The following is a 24,451-nucleotide window of genomic DNA, read 5'->3' as shown; positions in this document are numbered from 1 at the left end:
CCCAAATCACCCCCAGTGCTAACTGACGCGGCCTCAAACCTGTAGGTAGAAGGACCGAGGCGGGGAGCCGCTGGGGTGGTCTTTCCCTCTAACGACGGAAAAACCGGGACCGCAACGTTGCCATGGTCACGCTCTCGCAGTGAGAACATGACCCGTCCACGAACGCTGTCTCTGCGTGGGCAGCGCCCAAGCACGTAAGACCGCGATCATGGCCATCGGAAGCGGAGAGGTAACGACCGCAGCCAGGAAATACACACAAACGGAGAGGGGCCCAGGGGCGTTCTCTGCACTTCACCAGTGCAAGAGGGGGAGAAGCCGCTGTAATGCGCCATAAATCCAACAGCTTTTCGAGGTGAATGGATCGGCAGAGTAATTCAGCTCGCTGAACACAACCGCTCGGCTCCGAAGAGAAAATCTGAATGATTGGTGGCATACCAGCTCCTTTTATACCCGTATGTCCGGGGGAGTGGCATGCAAATTCCACTCGCCAATTCCCATTGATCTTTTTCCAAAAAGCAGAGGTGTTTGGGGCTCCCAAAAGTGACTCCTAGTGTCACTACATCGACACAACGTCGAGTGAGAGACAGATAGGGAACCTCGTTTGTCAAATCATATTTGTATTAGAATTGAAGTAGATTCTCACTTCTGGACTTTGTATGCCTTACATTTTCCAAAATGCTGTAGTTACCTCACTTCTATGTATAACTTTGTGGAATACATACAGAGGTGGCATTAGGACTATTAATTCAAGAGAATATAAAACAATATAAGGTCCAGACATCGAGGGATAACTTGCAATAATTTGGTCAAAAGATAAACTGTAACTGTACATAAATATAAAACAGATATATGAAACAGATGGGTATCAATGTACCTCTTTATTTGGCAATCAGCTTGAAATGACCTAGATTTCAGTGTATATCATACCCCTATTAAACCCACACCATCATTCTAATAAACATGTCTCTTATTTACTTTAGTTTTTACATATTGCAGTTTACAAATTTAGCTTATCTGTTTGACAAAATCAACTTGACAATGAATCTTTTATGTGTTATATAAAAATTTACACATTATACATTCATGATAAAAAACAATAAAAAATAAAAAACAATATTTAAACAGCACAGAACATAACTTGTCAACATGTCCCACCCAGGTGTGAGCAATCACAAATTAAAAGTCGAATACTTCAATATTACAGTAAATACTGAGAGATGTCCAATGAAAAACAGGGTTATTTAAGGTAGGTTGTTTTTACACAAGAGGTCAGGATTCAAGGAGAATAACTATTATACTGTTACAGGGAATACAGAGAGAGAAATGGGGAATGATGATTATGCAAGTGGTGCAAGATGTTCAAGAGAAAATGAACTCACATTTGATGTCTCTCACTCTCAAGCTTAAAGCTTACCATGACAAATATCAATCTAGCCTTATTTTAGCTTTCTCTACTCTCATCTTGCCTATGATTAAGTGCACAGGTGCTCAAACGTTTTGCCCATGATTAATCAAACCATGTCTCTCTCCATTTGTGCGCCTAAATTAATCTCTATTCATCATTTCCTCCTCTCTTTTCACACTCTCTCTGGGAATGTAACTTGGTTGATGGGTCAGAATCATCTCAGATTCCAGTATCTTGGGGTCTCTCAGTGCTAAACATGTTTGCTGAGAGAGTTTTATTCCACAAGATTGAACTCTAATGTAGGGATATGGTACAACACCTTAGTTTGACCATTATTTCTAGTTGCTATTAAAAACAAAACAAATGATATGATAGTTATACAAATCAAAAAGTTGTCTTCTAAAAGGCATGCCTTCTCTGTTTTAAATATATTGTGTAATGGACAGACGTGATAGCGCGTGTGCGTTGTTTATAGCCATGCCTCTGTGTATGTGTGTGTGTCATTTGGGAAGGTACACAGTTGTGTTGTCCTGTGATGTGCAAAGCTTAAATGTCAGAGTCCATTCAGCAGTGAGCAATGTCCACAAAAATGCCTATCCCTGAATCACCAGCGCTTATATGTTACATTCTCAACACATCAGTGGGTATCCAAACTAGAAGTCTATTACCTCAAAAGAAAACTCTCTTTAGAAAACTCTAAAATATTGATATCCTCTAATAATCAATCTGCTGTATTGCTATGAGACAGTTATCTTAATAAGGTGAGTGTGTACTTTTGGTTCATGCTCACTTCATTATTAATTACTGTCACTGATATGTACCAAAACACACTGGAAAAATCTATAATAAACAGCTTTTTTACTCAATGTATGAGAGGCTATGACTTTGAGACACACTGAATGTGTGTTAATATTCAGCATTAAGAGGTATTGCTACAGATAGATTCATTCTCTAAAGGTACACTTCACTGTGTCTTCAAAAATTAGCTGTATTTGTGTCAGGAACACTATGATCAAAGATGTACTTTTGTTATGGCACAATTTTTGAGAGTGCATGTGATGGTTTCCTACGTCTCATAAATCAAGTGTTTTATCCATATTGTGGTGCATGGATACATCAGAATAGACTAGAGAGAGAGAGAGGGGGGCTTTGTAGGATTCAGATCATGAGAGAAGCAGTGACTGACCAACGTCAACAGTCACACAGCAGTCTGTCTTTCTACTCAGTGAACATGAATCTCTCTCTCTCTCTTGCTCTTTTTATAAAATATCCCTCTTTTCTAATCTCTCTCTCTCTCTCACTTGTTCAGTGCTTCACCAGAACGCCTGCTGTTAAACACTAGAATCAGTTTTCTTTCCTCCCAGAGTTTTGCATTTCAGAAATACAATTCCCAGAGTCCTTTGCTCAGAGGCTCAGTGTGCATGCAGTTACATGCGCTGTGCATCCATAATGTCCAGGTACTTTGCCTCAATAATCCTGGGCAGTACACAGTTCCTGAGAAAAAGACACAATCAGAATTATATAATTAAACTGTGAAATCTTGTGCATTGTTAAATTAAACAAACATATACATTTTCTGACAAAAAAATATAAGGTGCTTGTCCATGCAAAACTTGACGAGACAATGCTTATGTTGAGGGAAGTGGTCATGATATTGCAGTTGGGTTGCTAAAGCTTTGTTTATACTTTCACCTGGCACCGCAGCGCGTCATGCGGTTAAGACAGTTAAGATACTAGTGATTTATTTTTCATAGCCAGATAATAAATTCTAAATGTAAAATAACTGTATTAACTCGAATTACATTTAAACACACGTTAATAAAAATGCTTTTATTTTACAAAGTCTAAAGTAACAAGAGCCGTCCAATTATATATTAATAAAATCAAACTCTAGTGTTTTGTTTAGATCTTTTTATTCAGTGTACAGAAGTAGTGGATAAATAGGTTTACTTGTCTGTCTAAACAAGAACTGATGAGCCCCAACAGGTAATATCACTGTGAAAACTTTTGTATCATATTAAAATTATTTGCACTAGATTTACTCTGCATCAAAAGCACAGGCACACTGCGTGCGCACCGCACGAAAAGGTAAAAAAAATCGGCACCTGCATGACTGCCCGAAATAGAGCCTCACGACAGCCGCGATGATATCACTTTGTGCGCGCAAACCCTCGCAAAAAGGCTGCGTTGAGTATAAACAGGCTTTAAGGTGTTCTGGGTGGTTGCTAGGGCATTCCTAGGTAGTTGCTTTGGTGGTCTAGGTGGTTGCTAGGTGGTTGCTAAATGGGCCATGTCAAAAATGCACAGCCCCAAGTCTCTATCATAAGTTAATTTCACAAAGTCTTTTCCAGAAAGTTAACACCATTTTACCTTTAAGAGGTCATGTGTGAACAGGACACATTGGGAAATACCAGTAAATCAGCTTTGTCGATTTCCTGGAATGAGAAGTTGTAACATTCTGTTTTAATGCCATGTGTGAACAAAGCCGTAAAATTAATGGTTTGAGTTCATCCGAGGTCAGGATGCGCTGACGTAAGAAGTCTGCTTTGGGCCAGTCACAAAGTCTTGACGGAGATGACGCAATTACTCCGTGCCGTTTAACGCCTGTGACTCTGGAGTCAAACAATTGAGCCAAATTGGACAGATAGTGAAACTAAAGCGCTTCTTTTTATCTAAACAGAAACAAGTTATACACAGGACCAAAAGCAAGGTGATCAGCTTAACAGCTTGACATTTTAAAGGTAACTTCTGGCAAATGACAGCATTTTAATGCTGATATGTGAATGGTAGAAAACTGTATAAAGGACAGAAAGCTGTCCCTTCTCCAATATAAGTCTATGGAAGTTTTTCAGACATATTATTACCCACCAGGCAAGAATTAACTAATTGGTTAAAAAAAAAAATAATAACACAGCTCTCCTCAACAAGCCTCATGATGTCCATAGCACAAAAGGTGCAGGATGAGTTGCACCCCAGAATTTGATACTTAGGGTTAGGGGGTTTGTTCAAATTGCTAATTACATGCACATGTGCAGCAATATACAGGGCACATAACACGACCGCCAAGTACTCATGACTTTGGATGCATTTCAGTACTTACCTGATGGGTATGAGGATAAACATAAGCAGAGGAAAGATCATCTTCATATATGGGAGAGGGTACATCCCAAACGTGCACAGGAAAAGCAGCTGCACCATCTGAAGGAAAGTGAAGTAATGGATCTTTCTCTGCGGTACCTTACGGATGTAGTGAGTGGGAGGGTAGGAAGTCTGACAAAGAGTGAGAGGGAGATTAAGCAAGAAGAGGGGCAAACAAAGAGTAGCCTTAAAAATAAGAGAATATATATATATATATATATATATATATATATATATATATATATATATATTTTTTTTTTTTTTTTTTTTTTTTTTCATTTTCAGTCTCAGAACTTCCATCATAACGCAGACTAACAAAACTGTATAAATTAGAGCAGCCGAGCACATGGATATGCTAACAGGATTCCCACATCTTCTGACCAATGCATTTCCATGAATTTCATTTTCATTACTTTTCTAGTCATTGGTGATTACTGGATAAGGATTTAAAAAAACAAAAACAAAACATTTAATGGCCCATTTTCACAGACTGTGATTATGATCTAATAAAAGTTTTTTTTTTTCTCAATATTTAAATTATTTAATGTACATTTATAAAATTATTCTTTGTGTTATATTACCCCGGAATTTATAAAAAAAAACAAAAACAAAACAATCAACAATTCTGCACTGGGGTTTCTAATACAGCTGCTGAGGGAGTGACAGTAAATTTGCCATCTTTATTTTTTCCGACTGCCGTAATACACCTCTGTCAACTGTTTCTTCTTTTAGAAGGTCATGGAAACGTTTTTTTTTTTTTTTTTTCTTTTGCTGTTGGAGCAAATGAGAACACAAAAATAATACAGTATTTGCAGTGGTCTCGCATTCACTGCTATAGAAGTTTACCCTGCTATAGTTAACTTTCACATTCCAAACCAAGAAATGTGAATATGGGCTGTTAATATTGCACTCACACAGTGCAATTTCAAGCTGATTAAATATTTTACAGCTGAGCATAGCAAATAAAATTATACTCAATATCAAAATGTTCATGGCTTTTTAAAATTTCATTCATTTCCAATCACAATTTTAAAACTATAAATTAACCTTGTCCCAGACAAAATGCTCCACTGGACTCTTCTGTCCATGAACGGAAGAGGGTGCTCTGTTGCATTATTTGCGCAGTCAGTGCACTGATCTCTCCTTTGTATCTTCATTTGTAAAACAACTATGACTTTTATTTGCCTTTGCTTTGTTCAAAAGCACACACACTCACTTGTTCTTTGAGTAGCAGAGCCATGCGGTCACACATTTGATTGCCGTCAATGGAAGTGAGAGCGATGTAGAGGAAGAGCCCATAGAGCACAGGCTTAGGAATCCACTGCAGCGGGACTGGCAGCAGAAACACACTCACACCTATGAGGATGTTAGCCACGAGCGAGGTCACCCGCGTCTCCTTCACACTCACTATACTACAAACACACACACACACACACACACAAACACACAGCGACATAATTTAAAACCATCCGCACTGTGCCAATACCTTCTATAAGGACGTCTGTAATTCACAGATTGATTGTGATTGTAATTGTTTGTGAGCATCTGGGTTGTTGATGTGTGATGTGGTGTGTGCTCACGTTTCATAAAGGTGTCCTCCCTCCACCCGCTCTTCCACTATGGCCAGCTGTCTGACGTGCAGAGTGGAGTGAGGGAATGCAGCATGCATCCACGGCATGCCCAGCACAGACATCAAAATATTAATCAAGCCAGACAGAGTCAGGTCCCAGTGATATGCTGTGCCCTTCAGTAACCTATGGCACAAACACACAAAGGCACGACTAAGAATCACTTACAGTGTTGCCCCAATTCAAGACCATTACACACAATCTAACCTAGTCTCCTTTCCAGATGCGAAGTGACAAGTTTACAGCAAAAAGCAATTTTTCAATCCACGCTGAATGCGAAATGCTGCACAAAGCGACACTGCCAATCAGAACATATTTGACAATCAATTTACAGGTAGAGATGGAACAATGAGTTTTGACTGTGGGTGGAGCTACCCGGCACGACAGAGACAGCAAACAAATGGCCAATAAAATGTCTTGTCACTTGTCATAGCTGGTTGGGACAAAAACTCAAATTAAAGTGGCATTCACAATGATAGTGAATAAACTTTTCGCTGTTGGCTGCTAGTAGGGGTTCCTACTCAGCTGCAGTATCCTACTGTATCAGACGACGCACCACTGTCCAGCCTCCCATTGGTAATCACTTCATAGTGCTGCTGCTCATTTGCATAATGTTGAACTATGCTCAATTTACCACATCGCTAAAGGCTTGGTTACATTTAACTTTGCACGCTGAAATTCCGCAGGCGAAGAAGCCGTGGGCGGGTGTGCAGTGAGTGTAAAACCCGCAAAAACTACTTGCTATTTTCGGTGTGAATGTTTGTTCCGAACGAGCTTTTAAAAATGTGGCAAAAAAAGCATTCTTTTCATGCAATACATTACTGTGTAATGTAGTTACTATGTTTATTCGCTTCGATCTCTGTGTGAATAGCCCTTTCATCTGCAGTTTGTCTCGCAAATTCATCACGAATTTGGTGTCAATAGGCCTTAAGAGAGTGAAGTTATAAAGAAACTCATGGCTAAAATTATTTCCTAGTTCTTTGCGAATATTCAGTTTGGCAGTGTATGAAGCACCGCCCACACAGCGGTCAATGCCAAACCAAGGAATTTCCTATTGGTCAGCACTTCAAATTTGCATATCAAAGTTCAAAAACTTAAACCCCACATAAAATTTGCGTGGGGAAATTTCTTCACCACCAGAAGTCGATCACTCGAAATCCCTGATCGTTTCCCATTGAGATGACTGTATTTCATCCGCAGTATTTTGGTGTGCAATGGTAAATGTGACGAGTCTTAATGGCTGCTGTTCTTTATGTTGCCGAAAATCGCCAACTCTCATTGAAAATGAATGACTTCAGGTCGCTTTGTCGCTGCACATTGCTGTTAGTGTGAAAGTGCAGAGAACGTTTGTCGCTTTTTCTCATTATGCCATTTTAGGACACAAGGAGGTCTAAGGTTAGAAGGTGTATGCATCAAGGAAATATTCAGTTGTTACAATTTATATGGTTTTATAATATCAAGCTGAAGCCACTTGTATGAGTAGTGAGATATCTTTAAACTTCATAAGTCCAGATGAAACAAATACATTTTATATGGAATTGTGGGATGAAATTGATAAAACAGTTTCTCAGATGTCCTGCCAATGTAATATGCCATTGCCATTGTATGCAGATTTCATATGACATGAACCTGTTCTCAGGTGCATTTGTAAGTGACACCACAATGTTCTGGTCGATAAAGATGAGGAGAAACAGGAGGAAGCCCAGACCCATTGCGCTCAGAACACTCGCTCCAGACAGCTTATCCAATGGAGCAACTTGAAACACTGGACCTTGATGGAAGTTAAACACCGGCACTGAAAAAGAGCACATTACACGTTCAGCCTCAGCTCTTAAACCATACTAGAGCACAAATCCTCCAGGAAAGTGTGATTCAGCAAAAGTCAAGGCTAATCCAACCACTCAATAATAGTTTTGCAAAGTGTGCAAATTCAACAAGTCTCTGCCCTTTCCCTGCGAAACCAGACCAATCTTTTGAGAGATTGGGATTTTATCTTATTTTGAATATCAGCCTCCTCACTGCAGCATTGAAGTGCTGAGTGAACATTCTAAAAGCCTGAGATGAGAAGTACAGTTTGACTCTGATAACAAAGTTATACTCCCACACCAAAATGATGACGGAGGAGTTGGTGGCATAATGTAGTGTTATGCTGGTGTGAGTGGCTTTGCTGTAATATGCTGGCAGTAAGAAAAAGAGAGCACAGGCAGTGTGTGTATGTATCTGAAAGTGTTGGTAGGGGCGTATGTTTTGGCATTCTTTCCTGGACACAAACTAAGCCAAATTTGAACAGATTCTCAGTACTGAATATTCCTAGCTATTTGCATGTCATTTTAAACTTTCAGCTCTGTGTCGCATTTGCCATGTTAAAGATAATCCCTCAATTTGATTAAAATGAACACAAAGCAATTATTTCATTATGAATGTTTCAGATTTTCTCTTGTTACTTTTCCATGTCTTAAATGTCTTCATCATGATTAAGACACAAATACAGAAATAAAGTTTCACTGCGAATTTTCAGACAAGCGATTGCAAAAACAGAATTTCTGCTTGCAAATACCAAGGCACGACTAGAGCTCAAAAGTGAAGATAAGTGTAAAACAACTTTTACTTTTCCTAAAGTAAATAAGAGTGGCACTAATAATCCAATATGGAAGCTACGTCGATAACATCAAACCTCATTGGTATATACTGTATTGATCAAAAGCTGTGGATATAAATGAGCAAACTAACATATAGTATCTAGTAGAAAACACTGTTTAGGGATGTGTGATGTGAAAATGTATTGAGGAGCTTTAATGTTTGCCAGTGACATGTATATACTGTATATCAGTGTGTGTGCAATGCAAACAAACTGTCACATGTCTCACAGGCAATGTCGTTGAAGACATATGATCCCACATAAGAGAAGACAAGCACTGAGATAGGCAGAGCACAGTCAGACAGAATCTCTCTCATCTTCACATGCAGAAATGGACTGTCAGGAGAAATGGAAAGATGGGGGTCAAAATAGTCTTCTATCACTTTCAAAATATCCAGCAGTGTGTGAGCAGGTGTGTGCCTGTGTGTGGCAGGGAGAGATCCTCACCTTCTCCTGAACTGGTAGAGTGTGTATCCTACCCACAGTGTACCCAGCATGAGGAGGAGAAAGAGAAGTGGCCGTTCCCGTGTGCACAGAATGAAGGATTCTGGGATGGAAACGGGCACCACTTCTGTCAGGTTAAGTTCTCCTAAATGTACACTTCCGCTGATACGACTCAACTCTGCTGCACTCCCATTGGCCAGGGTGGGAGCATGGTAGTACTCATGAAAGACTGTAAAAGAGATACCAAGACAGGCACTGAAAAGTGTGCTATCATTAAATCACTTTTTATATAATGACAGGCAAAATCAGGCTCACATGGAATCTGTGTACACATAACTCCACAGACAGCAAATGCTAGTCATTCACAATATTCTACACATCCTCTGACCCTTGCATACTTGTTTATTAAAGCTAAAGAATGTTATTTCTGTGACACTAGCAACACCAAATGGAATTGTATAAATAATTCATGTTTTCAAAGTGATTCTATAAAACTACCCCCTTTCTTCATTGGTTGTATAAACACATGGTCCGCCCCAAACTCTCACCATTGGTCGAGAAAATGCATTTGACCATGTTTAAATCCATTCCGCAGAATTCTGCAGATTTATCCACCAACAGAGTGCGACAGTGCATTACAACATTAAAAACTTTGATCTGAAGTAGAGAAGTAATTGAAAACTGGACAAAAATACGAAAGGTACTAGACTGTGTACTTTATGTCTTTCATGAGGTAATGAACTGCTCTAGATTAAGTATAGGAAAAAACATTTTTATTTTATTTTAAAATATTCATATATATACAAATATATAAGTTGTTCGAGAGTATAGGGAGATTGTGTCATTCGCACTGCGGTTTTGCTGTGTTTGTTTGCCACAATCTCTGATTGGTCAATTTTTGCTCTTCAGTAACATGGATGGTGTAGTTGTTGACCAAGATTTGCACTATTAAACACAATTTAAAAAAAATGAAGTGGAAATAATGTAGACTGATGGCTTAGCAGAAGCATATACCATCGATAAAGAACTGCGGTATTCACAGTAGGTCTGTATTTTAAGTTCCCTATCTGTCACTCACTCGACGTTGGTGTCGATGTAGTGACACTAGGGGTCACTCTTGGGAGTCCGAGACACCTCTGGTCTTTGATAAAAGGCCAATGAAAATTGGCGAGTGGTATTTGCATGCCACTCCCCCGGACATACGGGTATAAAAGGAGCTGGTATGCAACTACTCATTCAGATTTTCTCTTCGGAGCCGAATGGTCATGCTCATTGAGCTGAATTCTACTGGATCTGACGGCGCATTTCAGCGGCTTCTCCGTCCTCTGCACTGGTGCACTGCAGAGAACGCCCCTGGGCGCTTCGGCAGAAAAACTAGAGAGTATATTTTCTGAAAGAGCATTTTTCCCCTCTAAAAGAGTATATATTTCTCTAAAAGAGCGCACACACGGAATGTCTTTTTCAAGACGCGTCTTTTTAAAGATGCTTTTCCAATTGTGTGTTATTCCTGGTTGCGCTCGTTATCTCTCGCCTTCTGACGGTCACAATCACGATCACTGTCTTTCGTGTCTGGGCACTGCTCACGCGGAGACAGCGTTCGTGGATGGTCATGTTCTCATTGAGAGAATATGACAATGGCAACGTTGCGGTCGCGGCTCGCCTTAGTAAGAAAGCGAGCCACCCCAGAGGCTCCCGCCTCGTTCATTTTACCCACGGGTATAAGGTAAAAGAAGGCGATTTGGGGACCGACTGGGGGCGATTTGGGGACCTCAATGGGACTGCCTCCGCCGGGTATCCCCCTGCGGACCTCCCATTCCCCAGCATGCTCGTCTGCCCTGATCGGGCTTCCGGGTGAGTCCGCCGACTCGTCTCACGGCGAGTTCGACCTCTTATTCGGAGCCCGCGAAAGTGATGAGCTCTCGAGCGCAGCATCGGAGAGCGGGCTCATCCAGTCGGAAGCCTCAGCTGGGCTCCTCCCTTCGGGGTCAACTGCCCAATCACAGGCTGAAGCGGAGATGACGACATGCTTTCCTTGGCAGCCGCGAGCGTTGGCTAGAGTGGATCTCACTGCTCTTCCCTGAACCCTCGCGGCTTGGTGATTGGTTCCTGGGCTCGCGGCGCCGCTCAAAGCCATGCCATGCCCCCGTTCCTTTCTTCCCGGAAGTGCATGAAGAGCTGACAAGGTCGTGGGAGGCACTTTTTACTGCCCGGTCCCGATCTTTTCAGCTTCCCCGCCCTCTCTACCCTCGATGGTGGGGCGGCCAAGGGCTATTCGGCAATCCCCCGGTGGATAAAGGCACTCGCGGTGCACCTATGCCCGCAGAGCACCGCCACCTGGCGTGGGTGCCCAAAGCCCCCGTCCAAGGCCTGTAGGTTTATGTCGTCTCTGACGGCCAAGGCCTATGGTGCCGCTGAACTAGCCGCCTCCGCCCTGCACGCCATGGCTCTCCTGCAAGTCCGCCAAGGCGCTAAAGGAACTGCACGAGGGTAGTTCCGCCCCGGAATTGATGCAGGAACTGCACTTGGTGACTGACCTCACTCTCCGAGCGATGGAGGTCATGGCACGGTCTCTCGGGCAGACGATGGCCACACTAGTGGTCCAGGAGTGCCACCTTTGGCTTAACCTGGTCGAGATGGGTGAGGCCGACAAGACACAATTCCTTGCTGCCCCCATTGCCCAGGTGGGCCTATTCGGCGACACCGTCGAGGACTTTGCCCAGCAGTTTTCGATGGTAGAGCAGTAGATGGATGCTAGCCGGCATATCCTGCCCCGGCGCGGCTCAAGATCCCACACCCCGTCTAATCATCGCCAAGGGTGTCCCCCTGCGGTGACTGCACCGGCTCCGCCGCAGCCCGCCCCTTCGGCCCGGCCCTGGCGTGGAGCCCACCGCAGGAAGCAGACGCCACCCGCCTCGCGGCCACCCAGAACCCATTAAAGGCTTCAAAGAGCCCTTGAGACGGGTGACCCAGGGACAACGAAACCCACTGCTCTGGAGCTGGTAAGCAGATCTCCATCTTTTTGTTACCTTCTTGCATTAATTGCGCTGCATGCCCAAGTGGCTGCAGTACTCAAGAGCTCAGCAAGAGCGGTTTCCTTGTTCCCTGGGTCACGTATCCGGTGTGTACGGCCGTCTCCAGTGGCGGTCTCCCGTCCCTGAGTGCCCAGCTGTGGCACAAATCCGCCCCCAGTGTGACAGTCTCCACGGGTCACGAGAACAGGCCTCTTCCTCTCCCATTCCAGGCTGTTCTGGGGGTGGTCACAAGGAGCCAGGTAAGTGCTTCGATGTCCTTAGACTCAGCACGGCCACGATGTGGTGTGGCACCTCGAGCTCTGCCCCGCCGCGAGGCCCCACCTGCTGGTATGTCCGATGACGTTGTCCCTTTGGTCCCCCTTGCGTGGAACTTGGACGCATGGCTTGCGCTTTCCAATCTGTCACGAGGGCTGGTCCAGACCGTCCGACTCGGCTGCGCGATTCACTTCGCCGGGCATCCGCCCAGGTTCAGTGGCGTCCACTTCACCTTGGTGAAAGACAAAAACGCTGCTACCTAGCACGGAGATCACTACCCTCCTATGGAAGGGCGCGATAGAACCTGTCCCTCCAGTCGGTGACCAGTCGGTGCTGGCCTGTTTGAAGGCGTTCAACAAGGGAACAGCGGTTCCACTGAAACTTTTTCAGAGGCTCCTGGGGCATATGGCATCCTCGGCGGTGGCCACCCCGCTCGGGTTGATACATATGAGGCCACTTCAGCACTGGCTCCAGACTCGAGTCCCGAGACGGGCATGGCGCCACGGGACACACCGCGTGGCCATTACATCGTTTTGTCACCGTCTTTTCAGCCCTTGGACCGACCTCTCATTCCTACCAGCAGGTGTTCCTCTAGAACTGGTACCCAGGCACGTCGTGGTCACGACAGACGCCTCCAAAACGGGCTGGGGTGCTGTTTGCAACGGGCCCGCAGCCGCCGGCCTCTGGACAGGTCCGCGACTGCATTGGCACATCAACTGCCTCAAGTTGTTGGCAATTCTGCTCGCCCTGCGGAGGTTTCGGCCGTTGATCCAGGGCAAGCACGTGTTAGTTCAGACAGACAACACGACAACGGTAGCATATGTCAACCGCCAAGGTGGTTTGCACTCTCGTTGTATGTCACAACTCGCCCGCCGTCTCCTCCTCTGGAGTCAGCAGCACTTCAAGCTGCTGCAAGCCACTCACATCCCGGGCAACCTCAACACTACAACGGACGCGCTGTCACAACAGGTTACCCTCAGGGGAGAGTGGAGACTCCACCTTCAGGTGGTCCAGCTGATTTGGAGTCGATTCGACACCCAGAGGTGCACCTGTTCGCCTCCAAAAAATCCTCCCCACTGCCCGCTCTGATACGCCCTGACCGAGGCCCCCCTCGGCACAGACGCGCTGGCACACAGCTGGCCCCCTGGCATGCGCAAATATGCGTTTCCCCCAGTGAGCCTGCTTGCACGGACCATGTGCAAGGTCAGGGAGGACGAGGAGCAGGTCGTCCTGGTAGCACCCTACTGGCCCGCCCAGACGTGGTGCTCGGACCTCACGCTCCTCGCGACAGCTCCCCCCTGGCGAATTCCCCTGAGGAAGGACCTTCTTTCTCAGGGAAGGGGTACCATCTGGCACCCGCGCCCAGACCTCTGGAATCTCCATGTCTGGCCCCTGGACGGGACGCGGAAGACCTAAGCTGCGGTGGTAGACACGATCACTCAGGCTAGGGCTCCCTCTACGAGGCGCCTGTATGCCTTTTAAGTGGCGTCTGTTCGCTAAGTGGTGTTCTTCCCGTCGAGAAGACCCCCAGAGATGCACAGTCGGATCAGTGCTTTCCTTCCTGCAAGAGAGGTTGGAAGGGAGGCTGTCCCCTTCCACCTTGAAGGTGTATGTTGCTGCCATAGCAGCACACCACGACGCAGTCGACAGTAAGTCCTTAGGGAAGCACGACCTGATCATCAGGTTCCTAAGAGGCGCCAGGAGGCTGAATCCCTCCAGACCGCGCCTCGTTCCCTCATCAGACCTCTGTAGTTCTTCAGGGTCTACAGAGAGCCCCCTTTGAGCCTTTGCAGTCAGCCGAGCTTAAGGCACTCTCCTTGAAGACTGCCCTCCTGACTGCACTCACTTCCATCAACAGGGTAGGTGACCTGCTAGCGTTCTCTGTCAGCGAAACATGCCTGGAGTTTGGTCCAGGATACTCTAACGTGATCCTGAGACCCTGACCAGGCTATGTGCCCAAGGTTCCCACCACCCCTTTAGGGACCAGGTGGTGAATCTGCAAGTGCTGCCCCAGGAGGAGGCAGACCCAGCCCTGTCGTCACTGTGTCCGGTGCGCGCTTTACGCATCTATTTGGATCGCACGCAGAGCTTTAGAATCTCCGAGCAGCTCTTTGTCTGCTTTGTTGCACAGCGGAAAGGAAGCACTGTCTCCGAGCAGAGGATCGCCCCCTGGCTCATTGACGCCATAACTATGGCATATGTCGCCTAGGACATGCTGCCCCCGGTAGGGCTACCAGCCCATTCTATCAGGGGTGTAATGGCTCCCTGGGCCCTGGCCAGGGGTGCCTCTCTAACAGACATTTGCAGAGCAGCGGGCTGGGCAACACCCAACACCTGTGCAAGGTTTTACAACCTCCGGGTGGAGCGGTTTTGTCCCAGGTAGTGGCACGCAACACAAGCGGATAAGCCCGGGATAGCTGGCCGGGTGTATTGCTTGCACATAGCGCCTTCCACCTCCCTTGGAGCTGAAGACGTGCACCATTAATTCCCAGTAGTGTTCACAAACTTTGTTCCCTGGTTGACTTCCTCCAAGCCCTGTGGCAGTCGAGTTTTCGGAGAGACTCGCTGCCGGCCCAGTACACGCGCTAACTAAGAGCCCTGTTCTGGGGTAGGTGCTCCGCATGTGGCGGTTCCCTGTAAGGCTAACCCCATGCGATCTATATCTTCCGCTAGTTCGTTTCCCTGCTGGCAAACTGCGTCTTCCTTGGGCAGAGCCCCTCTGCCCCAGTCTCCATGTTTGTTGTAACTCCTCCCCCATTGGGCAGGATCTACCTTGAAGGCTCTCCACATGGTTGGAAAGACCATGTGACGTATTCTTCCACTTAAATACCCCCCCCCCTCTTTGGGCGAGGTGTGGTCTCCGCGGTGTCTTCCCCTTGGGAGGGACACCCCCCAACTAGACCTGGCGGTCCAGTCGGATAATCCCCCTTCTTTTTTAGGGAGTGGAAAAAGAGAAGGGGAAAAGAGGCCACGACTGGGTTAAGCCTGTCTTTATCTTTGGGTAGTCGACTTGTCCCCAAAAAAGGGCCGTTCGACACTCATAACTATGTTGGGGAGGTTACGTGTCGACCTGGTGTGCTGGCTATGAGGCACACAGCAAGTCTGCCCACCACATACCGCTAGTTCACGTAACACAGTTCAGCCTTGTGGCATTTTGTATAGGGACGCCTAGTGTCACTACATCGACACCAACATCAAGTGAGTGACAGATAGGTAACGTCATGGTTACTGGTGTAACCTCCATTCCCTGATGGAGGGAACGAGACTTTGTGTCCCTCCTGCCACAACGCTGAACTACCCGCTGAAATGGCCGGACCTTATATCGGCTCCTCAGCATAAAACCTGAATGAGTAGTTGCATACCAGCTCCTTTTATACCCGTATGTCCGGGGGAGTGGCATGCAAATACCACTCGCCAATTTTCATTGGCCTTTTATCAAAGACCAGAGGTGTCTCGGGCTCCCAAGAGTGACCCCTAGTGTCACTACATCGACACCAACGTCTCGTTCCCTCCATCAGGGAACGGAGGTTACACCAATAACCATGACATTTTTTTTAATTCTTTATTTAAGTCATCATTAAAAATTTGCCTATGAATTGGAATTTTTATTTCGGGAATCAGACTGTTACACTCTATAACAATGCAGAAAATGTGATAAAAGCCTTTATCTTACCAGCCCATCTAAACCTGGTCAAAATGTATGTACATTTAAATTTTTTGTTGCGCGTATTGTGTCTTGGAATTGTTACCACAAATGGCTCCCAAAGCATAGCATTTTTTCTGTGCCACATCTTTATTCAATAATTGGTTTAAACGATCAAGATTATTAATGGAAAAAGCATGTGAGCACTTATTTTAGTGGAATCTCATTTATTGCCAATAACATCAACTAATGCCTTCTGCTGATAACACATGCACATTGTTTCGGTTCATGGACATTTTTGGAATGTCTTTCTTGAACAGCCTGTTTCACATCATGCTAGAGTATTTAAAAGGAAGTGGGGTCAGAACTATAGATTGGCCATTTGAAAATACAGCATTTATTTTGCTCAGAGCACTGTTGTTGATTTTCTCCTGTGTTTTAGATCATTGTCATGTTTCATGACCCAACTTCTTTGGAGTTTCAGATCACAAACAGACAGCGTGACATTCTGCTCCTAATATAACTTGGAATTTGTTGGTCCTTCAATGACTCCAATCCGTCCAGACCCTGAGGCAGCAAAACAGCCCCATATCATTATACTTCCCCCCACAATCCTTCACAATCGCAATGAGGTTTTGGCAGTGGTATGCAGAATTTCATGTTCTTGCTCAAAATTTTTTGAAAATGTTCAACTTTTGTCTTATCTATCCACAGAATGTTGTCCTAGTCAAGATTTGAAACATCCAGATGGTCTATTGCAGCATTGCTTATTGATGAGTGATGATGATTTCCTCCAATGAAAGGCACTTTTAGACTGTGTTTTTCTTATGGTAGACTAATGAACACTTAGGCCATCTTTGGGTTCTGTGTCTTTTCTTTGAAGAATCCATCCTGTCTGCTTGCCACTGATCTTTGTAGGACGGCAACTCTTATGGATTGAATGTTTTTATCTAGACAAGTAACATTTGTTTTCCATTTGTTGAAGCTGTTTCACCAACTAATCCGACTGGCTTTATCTAGGAAGAGCAACAATGGTTCTGAACTTATGGTGCTGCTCGGCAGGACCAAATCTTTTTACAATCCCTTGTAAACATTTTTTATGAGCTCTTAGGTTTTTTGAAGTCACTTTTGATCAGGCTAGATTGCACTTGAACAGAATTGTTATGTTAAGAACATTTAACCATGCTGTTTTTCTATACAGCAGGTCAAACCCACAGCTGGGTTTTTAACAGCTACTTATTATCTTAATTAACACATTTGTTCAGTAAAGATATGGCATTGTAAAATGGTTTGCATGGGTGAGTGTGTGAATTTCTAAATAGGACTTAATAAATAGGAAGCATTTATGATCTGGGCTAGTTGTCACACTGGGAAATTGACACATGGGCTATATCTCAGTAACAATGAGGTTTTGAGTCAAAAGTCCAAATGCACAAATGCTTGTTTTCTCTAGCAGTGGGTTTGTATGTTTGATAATGTTGTACATATAAAGTTTTGAATATCAAAATATTTCCAAATACTAAAAATATGTCTCTCTTTTTGGTTAACTTTAGTTTTGGTCATTTTTACATTTACACTGTTGTGTGTGGAACTTATTTAAAAACATTATTATTTTTTTTTATTTTTTACAAATATATAATATATTTTTATTCTATTAATATGTTATATTATATTATATTATATTATATTATGCAATAGTAAAAAATTTCTGACGTAATTTCTTCACGTTCATACATTATTTTAATGCACTTTGATTAAACCCACAGTCCTTATTTCTCATGAAGCAAGACTTTTGAGATTTCGGTTCATCATTTTATCTCTCCACAGAAATAGAGTAAGCGTGCGTCTCATCCTCTGCGTCACTGTGTGTCCTTAACTGTGTGTATAAACCCGCACTGGCCAGGAATATTTGCCATTACACGATCGTTAAATTAAAGTGAAACCAGAGCTCTTTGCATTCAATAACAAAGTTTATATTTGTTCATTTATAGAGTTGTTCAGCTTGTAGTCCAAAAACCCATAAAAGAATTCGGAACGTGAATTTTGAAACCTCTGCTGACGGCACGCGCATCAGAGCGCTTGAGAAGCGCTTCACGCGCTCTTCTAGACAGGAGCTGATCTGGTTCACGTCCACAGTGCTGCTCAGTGATGCTCGGAGTTGAACTGAATAACACACAAATGCGCCATTAATTGCATTTACTGTATATAGTTGCTTAAAATTCCCTTATTTGGGCATTAAAATGTGATTGGAATTTGAAGAGCACAATAATCGCGGTTATCTCAAATAACCGTGGTTAGATCAAATAACCACGATCAGTATTTAATTATCGCAGCTGGCCTGCCTTCAAGCTAAAATTTGAACATCATTATATTTTTGTAATAGCTCCTAGGTAAGCAAGTGAACACAATAAAACCACACTGCAATACATTAAGACAAGGGTCAACTATAAAATAAACACAGATTTTCACCAAAAGGTTGAACTGTGTTCCTAGGACACGGGTATTTTTTCATAAATAGCAGGTTGTCCCATTTATATACTGTAAGGGCAAGTTATCACGTGTTTTTATAAAATGTTATACAATTAATTAATTTGTTTTGTTTTTTTTGTCCTGTTACATTTAATATTTTTGCAGTTTCATGATTTTTGTTGTTATTTTGTGTTTCATAAATATTTTACTATTAAAATAATGTTGAAAAGTCATTAAATAGCCTATAGTACATTTTAAATACAGATACAGCGCATCCGGAAAGTATTCACAGCGCTTCACTTTTTCCACATTTTGTTATGTTACAGCCTTATTCCAAAATGGATTAAATTCATTATTTTCCTCAAAATTCTACAAACAATACCCCATAATGACAATGTGAAAGAAGTTTGTTTGAAATCTTTGCAAATTTATTAAAAGTAAAAAAACGAAAAAAAATCACATGTACATAAGTATTCACAGCCTTTGCCCAATACTTTGTTGAAGCACCTTTGGCACCAATTACAGCCTCAAGTCTTTTTGAGTATGATGCTACAAGCTTGGCACACCTATTTTTGGGCAGTTTCTCCCATTCTTCTTTGCAGGACCTCTCAAGCTCCATCAGGTTGGATGGGGAGCGTCGGTGCACAGCCATTTTCAGATCTCTCCAGAGATGTTCAATTGGGTTCAAGTCTGGGCTCTGGCTGGGCCACTCAAGGACATTCACAGAGTTGTGCCGGAGCCACTCCTTTGTTATCTTGGCTGTGTGCTTAGGGTCGTTGTCCTGTTGGAAGATGAACCATCACCCCAGTCTGAGGTCCAGAGCGCTCTGGAGAAGGTTTTCATCAAGGATGTCTCTGTACATTGCTGCATTCATCTTTCCCTTGATCCTGACTAGTCTCCCAGTTCCTGCCGCTGAAAAACATCCCCACAGCATGATGCTGCCACCACCATGCTTCACTGTAGGGATGGTATTGGCCAGGTGATGAGCGGTGCCTGGTTTCCTCCAGACATGACGCTTGCCATTCAGGCCAAAGAGTTCAATCTTTGTTTCTCATGGTCTGAGAGTCCTTCAGGTGCCTTTTGGCAAACTCCAGGGGGGCTGTCATGTGCCTTTTACTGAGGAGTGGCTTCCGTCTGGCCACTCTACCATATAGGCCTGATTGATGGAGTGCTGCAGAGATGGTTGTTCTTCTGGAAATTTCTCTCCTCTCCACAGAGAAATGCTGGAGCTCTGTCAGAGTGACCATCGGGTTCTTGGTCACCTCCCTGACTAAGGCCCTTCTCCCCCGATCGCACAGTTTGGCCAGGTGGCCAGCTCTAGGAAGAGTCCTGGTGGTTCCAAACTTCTTCCATTTATGGATGATGGAGGCCACTGTGCTCATTGGGACCTTCAATGCTGCAGAAATTTTTCTGTACCCTTCCCCAGATCTGAGCCTCGATACAATCCTGTCTCTGAGGTCTACAGACAATTCCTTGGACTTCATGGCTTGGTTTGTGCTCTGACATGCACTTTGAACTGTGAGACCTTATATAGACAGGTGTGTGCCTTTCCAAATCATGTCCAATCAACTGAATTTACCATATGTGGACTCCAATCAAGTTGTAGAAACATCTCAAGGATGATCAGTGGAAACAGGATGCACCTGAGCTCAATTTTGAGTGTCATGGCAAAGGCTGTGAATACTTATGTACATGTGATTTTTTTTCATTCTTTATTTTTAATACATTTCCAAAGATTTCAAACAAACTTCTTTCATGTTGTCATTATGGGGTATAGTTTGTAGAATTTTGAGGAAAATAATGAATTTAATCAATTTTGGAATAAGGCTGTAACATAACAAAATGTGGAAAAAGTGAAGCGCTGTGAATACTTTCCGGATGCACTGTATGTTATATATAAGGATATTTTTTTTTTTTTCAAATCAGTGTCAATAAACAGCATGTTCCCATTGTAACAACTTATATAACATGTAGTGTGAGAAAAAGTACACATACAGTATGGGAGCATGTATACAACATGTAAACATGTTGTCACAAAAGGTTAATCTGTGTTAAATTAACTGTATTTTTCCCTAGGCAATAGCTTTGAAAATGTTCATTAGTTCATTACTTTGTATCCAAGTCAGCTATGTGCCTTTATAGAAACTGACTTTTAAAAAACAAACATACCCTGAGAAATATTCACTGCAGTAAAAAGTGTGACAACTTGAACCTGCATCTCCTGTATTTATCAGGAAGATTAGGTTGTAATCTAAGAATAATACATGCAGAAATCCAGATAATTCCATAGAGTTCAACTGTGCATATATGTGTGTATCTACACTCACTTTTGACAGTGCCTTTTACTGCGTCTGCTACAAAAGCAATGGATATGAACAAAGCTATCACCTCCTCTATCGACCTGTGGGTCAAAAACATCATTAAAAAAAAACAAACAAAAAAACATATCAGTCTTCCAGCAGTGGAGTTTGCATGAGTATGTATATTTGGAAGTGTGCGTGTGTATCTGACCTCTTGAAGAGCTTAACAAGCAGGCTGAGGTTGAAAACGCCACCCATGATGAGGAAGAGGCTGTTCCACAGACCGATACATGCATAAAATGCTGCAAAGTCCAGCTCATAATCATCACAGACCCCCCTAATCACTGTACCCACAAACAGACAAAACACACAGAAGCAAAAACACAAGATTGAGGTCATTAGCGGTCCTCCAAATGAACAGAAACACAAATATACAAAAGAACAGAATCCCCTTAAATCACATAATGATATATGATTAAAACAATCAGTAAATTTTGCTCATTTGATCTTTAAAGAACTGCTCCCAAACATAAAAAAACAGCTAAAGAATTACTGCCGTTATTCCCATGATTTGATCGTAAGTGACCACAAGGCAGGATCGTTGATTGGAAAGGACCATTATTACGGATGGATTTACATTCTGATGGTGGTTCTATCTTGATCGGCAAATGTTATCCAAACAGAATTTCATTTAACTGCAGCAAAACCATTATTCAGGGCAACTCCTGCCCTGGTGACAGTGTGCGATTGCAGACGATGAGGAATGAGCTTTAGGGGAAAATTTTGTCTCAGCCAGGGCAAACATAAAACTTCACCTACATAAATTGTGGCCTTGTCAGACTCCCATCCTGCATTTTGTGAGATTAACAGTCTTGTTCCATCTCTTATAGTGGTTAGCCAAGTTCTCTAAACACTTAACATCATTACCCAGTCACAGTATTCAACAAACAACGAGTGCTCATCTAAACATACAGAAAAAACATACTTCAGGACCAGACCCCAAATGGGGGATTAGAGCAAAGGCAATTGTGTATGTGAATAAGCATCTATGAGCAATTACTGCATGTTTAAGGAGGCATTTGGATGTACGTGTACATACCACTAATGAAAATAGCGATGGGTGCTGTGGTCAGTGGAATGACCAGAGGTGATCCAGCACATAACGAGTAGATGATTCCACCTATACTCTGACCAATGATCGTCTTCTGAACATCTAATCAAGAGACAGAGAAGAGCTCAGTAAGTGTGTGTGTGTGTGTGTGTGTGTGTGTGTGTGTGTGTGTGTGTGTGTGTGTGAGTGTGTGTGTGTGTGTGTGCTTAAACATTGTGTAACTCTGTGAAGAGTGTGTGTTTGTTTGTGAGTGATCACCTATCTCTCCCCGAGTGCTCTCATCATTGAGTGAGCCAAAAGCGATGGCAGGAAGCAGCACAGCAATGTAGAGGAAGATGGACGTCGTCATGAACTTCACCAGGGCTTTGTTATTGCCCACTAATCCTGAAACACACACATTTATTCAAACACAAGTATATTTATATAAATACTAGGGCAGCCAAAGTAAATTAACATGTTAAATGATGATATTAATTTAATATGTTGTTATTACAATTAAAATATTTGTATTTATTTTATATATTTTTCTATTCTGTCTGATTACTACAGATTGCTTGGAATAAGATCACCACCATAGGTGTTTACATATACACTGGCAGCCAAAAGTTTGGAATAATGTACAGATTTTGCTGTTTCAGAAGGAAATTGGTACTTTAATTCACCAAAGTGGCATTCAACTGATCACAAAGTATAGTCAGCACATTACTGACGTAAAATACAGCACCATCACTATTTGAAAAAAGTCATATTTGATCAAATCTAGACAGGCCCAATTTCCAACAGCCATCACTCCAACACCTTATCCTTGAGTAATCATGCTAAATTGCTAATTTGGTACTAGAAAATCACTTGCCATTATATCAAAAGGTGTGTGAGAAGTGCCCGACAAGACAGACACATCTATGGCAAGTGTTACAGGAGGTTAAATGTCACCAGAATGTCTGGACAAACTGACAGCTAGAATGCCAAGGATCTGCAAAGCTGTCATTGCTGCACATGGAGGATTTTTTGATGAGAACACTTTGAAGTAGTTTAAGAAGTTCTGAATTTTTTTTTCAAATTGTAATAGAAATGTTTCACATTATTAATGTCCTGACTATACATTGTGATCAATTGAATGCCACTTTGATGAACACTTACTCATTCATTGTTATAATTTTTTTTTCACATTTTAGAATAATAGTAAAGTCATTAAAACTATGGAATAACATAAATGGAACTATGGGAATTACGTTGTGACTAAACAAAATCCAAAATAAATCAAAACTGTGTTATATTTTAGCATCTTCAAATTAGTCACCCTTTGCCTAGAATTTTCAGAAATGTATTCTTGACATTTTCTCAACCAACTTCTTGAGGTATCACCCTGGGATGCTTTTTAAACAGTATTGAAGGAGTTCCCATCTATATGCTGGGCACTTATTGGCTGCTTTTCTTTATTATTTTGTCCAAGTCATCAATTTCAAAAACTTTTTTTTTTTTAATTAAATTTTAGATTTATAATGAAATAAATTAATATGGTGGCACAAATATATTTTTGACTACAAAACTAATTTCAAACATTTAATCATATGCCTTCAGATCAAAATATTTTTAAGATCATGGGAAACATTTCGGTCAAGTGTTTCAAAAATTTTGACCGGTAGTGTGTGTGTATATATATATATATATATATATATAAAATAGTGAATAGTGAACTGTAAATAGTGAATTTTTATGACTGCAACAGTAACTATAAAAAATTATGTTTGAATGATGCTGCATCCACACCCCTACTGTAGGTGTCAGTGTAAGTCTAGATGACATATTTAAAATATTACTGAGTGCACCTTTAATGCATTTTCCAAAAAAAAAAAAAAAAAAACCTATTCGTGTGTATGTGGCGTTAAAAACAGCTGAGCTACTGTCACACACCTGAAACATGTATTTAAAATAGTAGCATCACTACTTTAGTTACTCCCCAACACTGGATGCTACTAACATTAATGAGAAGACCAATGGAGGGTCATGTATTCACTTTGATTTTTTTTTATCTTTAATTTGCAAAACAATGGCAATTTAAGTAGACATTTTAATACATTTTTGATTGTAAACGTGTGTGACACACACCATCAGTGAAGTCAGACGGGTAGAGAGGCAAACGACGACACAGATCCTCATAGATTCCTCTGCCCACTCTGAAAAAATCTCTACACTACACAGATACAGAGAGAAAGATTGATGATTACTCACTCACAAGAACCGACATCTACATATATAAAAGTGAAAACACTGAAATACATTTACTGAAATACTGCAGAAGGAGAAGCACAGGATTAAAACACACACACGTACATTAATCAAACATATTACACACAAACACCAAATCCTGCAGACTCACAGCAAAGA

The 24,451-nt window shown here is 42.6% G+C and overlaps 1 protein-coding gene across 5 annotated transcripts in view; it reads right to left on the bottom strand.

Moving 5' to 3' along the window:
* Positions 1 to 859: 859 nt before the first annotated feature.
* The window catches only part of LOC127411855 (solute carrier family 4 member 11-like), a 120,556-nt gene continuing 96,964 nt past the window's right edge, over positions 860 to 24,451 (bottom strand). For all 5 annotated transcript variants that reach the window (XM_051647689.1, XM_051647691.1, XM_051647690.1 and 2 more), the window contains 12 exons: positions 24,173 to 24,257; positions 22,322 to 22,447; positions 22,052 to 22,165; positions 21,164 to 21,296; positions 20,980 to 21,053; positions 9,257 to 9,482; positions 9,039 to 9,145; positions 7,801 to 7,966; positions 6,124 to 6,297; positions 5,760 to 5,955; positions 4,506 to 4,675; positions 860 to 2,899 (listed from right to left, as the gene is read on the bottom strand). In XM_051647689.1, the coding sequence (XP_051503649.1) occupies positions 2,833 to 2,899; positions 4,506 to 4,675; positions 5,760 to 5,955; positions 6,124 to 6,297; positions 7,801 to 7,966; positions 9,039 to 9,145; positions 9,257 to 9,482; positions 20,980 to 21,053; positions 21,164 to 21,296; positions 22,052 to 22,165; positions 22,322 to 22,447; positions 24,173 to 24,257 (1,638 nt within the window). In that variant the 3' untranslated portion in view covers positions 860 to 2,832. The remainder of the gene's footprint in view (positions 2,900 to 4,505; positions 4,676 to 5,759; positions 5,956 to 6,123; positions 6,298 to 7,800; positions 7,967 to 9,038; positions 9,146 to 9,256; positions 9,483 to 20,979; positions 21,054 to 21,163; positions 21,297 to 22,051; positions 22,166 to 22,321; positions 22,448 to 24,172; positions 24,258 to 24,451) is intronic.

The sequence above is a fragment of the Myxocyprinus asiaticus genome, chromosome 21 (assembly GCF_019703515.2).
Source record: "Myxocyprinus asiaticus isolate MX2 ecotype Aquarium Trade chromosome 21, UBuf_Myxa_2, whole genome shotgun sequence".
NCBI lineage: Eukaryota > Metazoa > Chordata > Actinopteri > Cypriniformes > Catostomidae > Myxocyprinus > Myxocyprinus asiaticus.
This window is presented reverse-complemented; position numbering and strand designations above follow the sequence as displayed.